Raw genomic sequence first — 6,893 nt, forward strand, 5'->3', positions numbered from 1 at the left:
GGGTGTCCGGGGCCACATTCTCCTTGCCAGGCCGATAGAGAATGGTATAACCAAAAGAGGCCAGTTCCATCCTCCAAAGTTGTATTTTATTATTCTTAATTTTGGTTCGTTTTCGATTATCGAGCATGAAGGCGACTGATCGTTGGTCCGTGATCAATGTAAAGTGCTGGCGAGCTAGAAAATGGTTCCACTTCCGTACTGCCTCTATGATGGCTGTGGCTTCTTTCTCAACCGGAGGATAATGTAGCTCGGCACCTTGTAAGGTCCTGGACATAAATGCTACAGGACGACCTTCCTGATTCAGAGTAGCCGAGATCGCCACCTCCGAGGCATCACATTCAACCACGAAAGGGAGATTCTCATCGATGGAGTGAAGAGCCGCTTTCTCCAACTGTTTTTTGAGAAGGTTAAAGGCTGCAACAGCCGCTGTTCCCAGTGGAAATGATCTAGCATGCAGCAAGGGTTGGATTTTGTCCGAAAAATGAGGAATCCATTTAGCGTAGTATGCAAACAGACCGAGAGCCCGACGTAAAGAAGCCGGATTCTTAGGTGACGGGAGCTCTTGGAGCGGGCGAAGTCTTTCTGGGTCTGGCTTAATGATACCATTGCCTACGCAGTAGCCAAGGATGTTGATGGTCGGTTGCGACTCAACAGATTTGGATTCATTCAGGGTCAAATTACGGCGATGGAGGGCATCCCGAAATTTTTGGAGGTTGGAGTCGTGTTCCTGTTGATCGTGACCTGCAATGGTAATGTTATCAAGATAGGGAAAAGTGTCCCTTAGGTTTTCCTGCTTAACCAGGCCATCCATTGCCCGTTGAAAGGCAGCCACTCCATTAGTAACCCCGAATGGGAGGCGACGAAATTGGTACAGCCGTCCATTAGCCTCAAAGGCTGTGTACTGCTTATCTGAGACCTTCAAGGGTAACTGATGATAGGCACTTTTTAAATCGTAAGTTGAGAACACTTTGTATTCGGCCAGTTTATTAACCATATCATCAATGCGTGGCAATGGGTAGGCGTCCAAGTCGGTATATTGATTGATGGTTTGCGAATAATCGATGCATAGTCGCTGTTTGTGAGGTTTTAGAGGGTTCTTGACAATGACGACTTGAGCCCGCCAGGGCGACGAACATGGTTCAATGATATCCTCTGCTAGAAGTCGAGAGATTTCAGCCGCAATAAAAGATTGGTCTTCCTGATTAAAGCGCCGCGATTTCGTTATTATCGGTTGGCATTGAGGCGGAATACTGGCAAATAATGAGGGTTCATCAAGTGAAGCTGCTGATAATGCACAAAAAGGTAATTTAGATGGTATATTAGAAATAGTAAGTCCGGGTTTGGATCCACCAAACTCAATGGTGAGTTTCTTATGCTGTTTTTGGAAGTCCAGCCCTAAGAGGAGATCACTACATAAGTCTTTGAGCACCGAAAGTCGGGTGGAGGGATACATACGACCATGAAGTGTCATATCAACAACACAAAAGCCGGAGATTCTGGTATTAAGTGATGACTGGGCCATCGCAATTGCCTGGTCCGATGGGAAGACATGTAGTTTCAATTTCGCAACAATCTGTTCCTTAATGAAACTATCAGTACTTCCTGAGTCAATTAAGGCATCTAAGGTATGCCCTTTAATTGAAATTTTTGTGGCTGCCTGAGACAGGTTCTGTGGGCAAGCAGCTGTAATTGGTGTCGTTGCACAGAGAGTGGCTAAAACTCTCGGTGTGCTTCTTCGGGAGAGAGCTCGAGAGGAAGCTTGATAGGTCCTAGCTGGAGCATCTTGATAGGCCCTAATTGGGGCAGTTCGGTAGGTCTTAGCTGGATTGGCCCTCGTAGAGGCCCTTGATAGGCAAACTTTAGCAAAGTGTCCTTTTTTCCCGCAATAACTGCAGATTGCATTGCGAGCAGGGCAGGTTTTCCTAGGGTGAAAAGCATCTCCACAAAAGAAGCATTCCTTCCTAGATTGCCAAGAGGCTGCTAAAGTGGGGTCGTCCTCCTCTTCTTCATCAGAATTATCAGAATTAGATTCCCCCATGATAGGGTTCACCTGAGACCGCTTGAATTGTCTGGTTGCAGCTACAGCAGCAGATCGAGATCTGGGCAGCTGATAGAGGTCTGCATTTCTCTTTGCCAAATCCAGTGAACAAGCTAGGTCAAAAGCTTTTTGTAGCTCAAGTGTTTTACTTTCTAGTAGACGCTGGCGTATAAATGGAGAGGCAATCCCGCAGATGAAAGCATCACGAATCATTTCTTGGCGGTACAGCTCAGCTGAGGCTGCCTGAAAGTTACAATCTACGCTGAGCCTGCGAAGTTCTTGCAGGAATTCGTCAATTGATTCCCCTGGCCCTTGTCGGGCTGTGGCCAGTAGATGTCTAGCATAGACCTCATTTGGGGTCTTCGCATACAGTTTCTTAAGTGCCCGAATCACCTCTTCGTAATTATCCCAGTCATCAACATATTCGAACACTTTTGGGGTCACATAATTGACAAGTATCTTCAATTTAGCAGGAGCATCCACTTTACATTCATCCAGAAAATTCTCAAAAGTACGATACCAATGCTTCCATACCCTGCCAGCTGCTGGTGTATTCGGGTCCAAGTCCAGACGAATAGGTCTAAGGATTTTCTCCATGATGGGTGGTTCCCTGGATCCTTAACTTCCGAGTTTGTCTGAAGGTCTAGTATTTGTCAGTGTAAATACTAAGTTACTTAAATTGATGTAAGAAAAAGGAGACTTACCATCAAGTAACTTTAAAGTAAGCTTTAAGTAACTTATAAACACACTATATACAAGAGAGGTCTTTACCATGCCTCTGGTAGAAGCCTCTTACAATACTGAACAGACCAGTATTTATACCAGTCCAACAGGAAGTGACATATGACAGGAAGTGAGGTATGTACACAGTTCATAGTTCACAGTTCATAGTTCACAGGAAGTGATGACATAACTTCCCGGAAGTTCGCATTTTTATCACATCTTATATGTTTCAATAAGATCACCTCTCATTCTTCTAAATTCCAATGAGTATAGGCCCAACCTGCTCAACCTTTCCTCATAAGTCAACCCCCTCATCTCTGGAATTAACCTAGTGAATCGTCTCTGAACGGCCTCCAATGCAAGTATATCCTTCCTTAAATAAGGAGACCAAAACTATACGCAGTACTCAAGGTGTGGTCTCACCAATACCCTGTACAGTTGTAGCAGGACTTCCCTGCTTTTATACTCCAACTCCTTTGAAATAAAGGCCAACATTCCATTTGCCTTTTTGATTACTTGCTGTACTTGCATGCTAGCTTTTTGGCCTAGAAATTGGGTATAGCCCCGCTTGAGGCGTTAGAACTGGCGCTGCGCAAAGTTTATAGCCAGACGCAACTTATCGCTGCCTGGCGCGATATTGGGTTGCATCGCCCCCAAAGGTGATTGTGGCGCGACTTCAGACGGTGCACGGGACTCCTAAGGCGCAAAACTTCCGGCGCAACCCAATATCGGCGCGGACGGGCGCAGCGCAGGTGCTCTCAATTACCGAAAACCACGAGACTTCCAGGCGCCGGCCGGCTCTTAAAGGGGTGGGTCAGTCAGCCTCAGCTTCCACACTCAGCGCCTTGTAGGCCTCAGAATCGGCGCTCGCCCTTCTCTGGTGCAAAAACCTTGGACCAGATGGAGAAGGTGAGACAGAGAGCAGAGCGCTTCAGCAATGAGGCTCTGGAGCAATTGGTGGCCGCCGTGGAGCGCCGTCGAGATGTTCTGTACCCAGACAATGGCAGGAGGCCAAATCAAAAGGAATACCGCCGAGCTTGGAGGGATGTTTCTCAGAGGGTCAACTCCAGCAGCATGGTGACCAGGAGCCCTGTACAGTGCAGGAAGAAATTCAACGACCTCACTCGGGTCGTGAGGGTGAGTGGTGTTTATTCAAACTTCTGAATCCCTCCATCTGCACCTGACTTTATGGCTACAGGGTGCGCGATGCCCCAATGGCCATGTGTCAGCAAGCACCCATGGCCCTTTCTGGACACACACATGCACATTTGACTCAGGGCATCATGTAAGGGCTCTTCCACCATGGGGGGCATGAGATGATCACTCAGGGCATCATGTAAGGGCTCTTCCACCATGGGGGGCATGAGATGATCACTCAGGGCATCATGTAAAGGCTCTTCCACCATGGGGGGCATGAGATGATCACTCAGGGCATCATGTAAGGGCTCTTCCACCATGGGGGGCATGAGATGATCACTCAGGGCATCGAGGCCTAGAAATTCAGTTGGCTGCACCAGCCGTTAGCGCCTTAGGAGGAGTAGATCTCGAGCGCTAGGCGCTTAGCGCCCGGGCGCAGCGTGATCTGCGCCTCGCCCCAACTTCAGTAGACATTTAGCGCCGGCGCAAAGTCATCTGCGCGCGCAGATCATGACGTCATTTCGTCGTGCAACGCCCTTTGTGCGCCCGGAACCGGAACTTCACTCGCGCCGCCCCATTGTGCGCCTGGCGGCCCGAACGACTGTGAAGTGGAACGGTACACAGCCGAGGTGGGCCGCGGGGAGCGCAAATTAAAGGGGCACTCCTGCAGTACAAAAGGCAGCCGTTTTGCAACACTTTGTGAGAGACAAAGATGGAGGAGGAGGAGGAGATTGGTGTGCCGGTACCACATAACAAACTGATGGAGAGAAGCCCTCCCCAACAACACAAATACAGCAGTCTCGGCCTTTCAAAAAAACAAAGCCACCCTCCCCCTTTAAGAGCTCACCGGAGCCAGAGTGTCTGCCGTCAATCACCAGCTCGCCGCACCTGCCCTGCGCCCAACTTCCGGTGTTAGCGCCCGGGCCGCCGGCTTAGCGCCTAATGATAGTCGTGCATCACCTGTTTTAGCGCAGCAGCAACCTCTTAGGGCGATGCGACTGAATATCGGCGAAGGGGGCTCGACTTTGCGCCGGGCGCAAACTTTAGCGGCCGCCCGACTTTACCGCCCCAGAAGTGGCTATACTGAATTTCTAGGCCCATGTAACTTAACTTCCCCTTCTTTCCCCTGCAGTCCAAGCTGGCGAAGAATCGCAAAGACCAGCTTCGAACCGGTGGAGGACCTCCACAAGTGGTCACTCTCACGGATCTCGAGGAGAGAGTGCACCAGATTCTTGGAGGACGTCTGAGTGGTCCTGTTACCACTGCAGCTGCTGACCCCATTGTCGACAGCGAGGGTAAGGTTCTCACCTTTTACAGCTGTCTCCTTCCACTTGGTACCCCCGCCAGCATGCTTTCTCACTGTGGAGCCATGTCATAGCCTTGCCGCAATCTGGCATGCCTTGCTGCCAACCTGTCCTTTTGCTAAAGCCACTCTTCCACCTCCCTGCTTTCAGATGATGCATCACCAACTCGGGATCCGGGCCCTGAAGCTGCCAGTGCCAGTGCCTCCGGAGGCGAGGATCAGGAGGAAGCCGGACCATCTGTTCCAGCCTCAGGGGAGCCTTCACATCTGCAGACTGGGGATAGTAGTTCCCTGGAGGGGAGGGGGGGGCACTCTGATGAGGAGCCAGTTGCCGGAACAAGCGGCCTGCAGCAACGCGAAGGGGGTAGGCAAGTTCGGCCACCGGCTCCCCGGAGGGCAAGGCAGGGAACGATGACTGCTGCACAGAGTGCAGAGGAGGTGCGGAGTCTGGCTGAAATGAGCACCCAGGCCCGGCTCAGGCACACTGAGCTTATGGCTGCAGTGGGGAGGATGCCTCAGTCGATAGAAACACCAGCAAAGAGTGTGCTGGACTTTGGGGCAGCAATGGAGAGGACTGTCCAGGGCTTCGGGGCAGCAATGGAGAGGACTGTCCAGGGCTTCGAGGCCGCTATGGAAAGGACTGTTCAGAGCTTCGGACAATCCCTGGAAAGGTCTGTCCAGGGCTTGTCCGAGGCAGTGGAACGGACTGCTCCGGCCTTGACCGAAGCAATGGAAAGAACTGTCCAGGGCTTCTCCAAAGCACTGGCACCTGCCACACAGGTCCTCACTGCTGCCACGCAGTCACTTGCTGGCCTCATCCACACCCAGATTGAGGCAACGCGAACTCTCACTGCTACCACCCTATCTGCATCAGTTAGGATCACCCCGGGCCCTTCCAGTACCACACGAGGCCAGGAATCAGTGGAGCAGTCGATTGTGGCGGCTGAGCCGAACCAGTCCCCTCAGAGAGCCAGCGTGTCGTCCGACCATGGTGCAGGTGACCATTGCTCATGCCACCGCTGGCACGTCTGCAGTGCAGCTGCCACCACCTGCAGTGCACACTGCTTCCAGCCATGCCCAGATCAAGCAGCCAGCCTCCGCACCCTCCAAGCCCAGAGGTCGTCCAGGCCGTCCCTCAGGGGCTTCTGCGATTCCAGTCAGCAGGCGTCCCCCAGCCTTGACGCCGCCACTGGGGTTCAATTACGTAGGAGCAGCAGGGAGGGAAGGGGCCGACCGCGAAAGAGAAGTCGGTCTCCATCAAGGGGCCAGCAGTAGAGGGAGTTGCTGAGACGTTTCTTCCTCCAAATTCAAGGACGCCCTCACCTGTTGTGATTGTTTGTGATGGTTTGTTTAGTTTTGCGGCTTTGCCAGAGAGTTCACTGTTATTTTGTTAGTTATGGTTTCTGTTGACATGACGTTGTTATGCTGGAAGGAAGCACTTTTTTGACAATAAAGAATTTTTTTTATTTACAATGATACTCGTAACTATGTACACTCATGGTAGCCTTCATAGGCTTTGTACGATCCGAATTGCGCAGGACGAATGACAGCCATCATTCCATCAGAGGGGCCTAGAACCGAGTCCTTATGAGCCTCTGACAGACGGCCCTTCCAGTTTCAGGAGCCCTCCCATCTTCCTCCTCCTCCTCCTCGTCCGCATGCTCCTCCTCCTCGTCCGCCTGCTCTTCCTCC

General features: G+C 51.3%; 1 protein-coding gene across 1 annotated transcript; it reads left to right on the forward strand.

Moving 5' to 3' along the window:
* The first annotated feature begins 5,029 nt into the window (after positions 1–5,029).
* On the forward strand, positions 5,030–6,667 carry LOC147105473 (uncharacterized). Its single transcript, XM_086010871.1, has 2 exons — positions 5,030–5,193; positions 5,353–6,667. Exon 2 carries the CDS (start codon positions 5,613–5,615, stop codon positions 6,474–6,476), a length of 864 nt encoding a protein of 287 aa, XP_085866997.1. The 5' UTR covers positions 5,030–5,193; positions 5,353–5,612; the 3' UTR covers positions 6,477–6,667.
* Positions 6,668–6,893: the final 226 nt, after the last annotated feature.

This window comes from Somniosus microcephalus, chromosome 17 (genome assembly GCF_052327205.1).
Source record: "Somniosus microcephalus isolate GS21.2 chromosome 17, FLI_Smic_1.0, whole genome shotgun sequence".
NCBI lineage: Eukaryota > Metazoa > Chordata > Chondrichthyes > Squaliformes > Somniosidae > Somniosus > Somniosus microcephalus.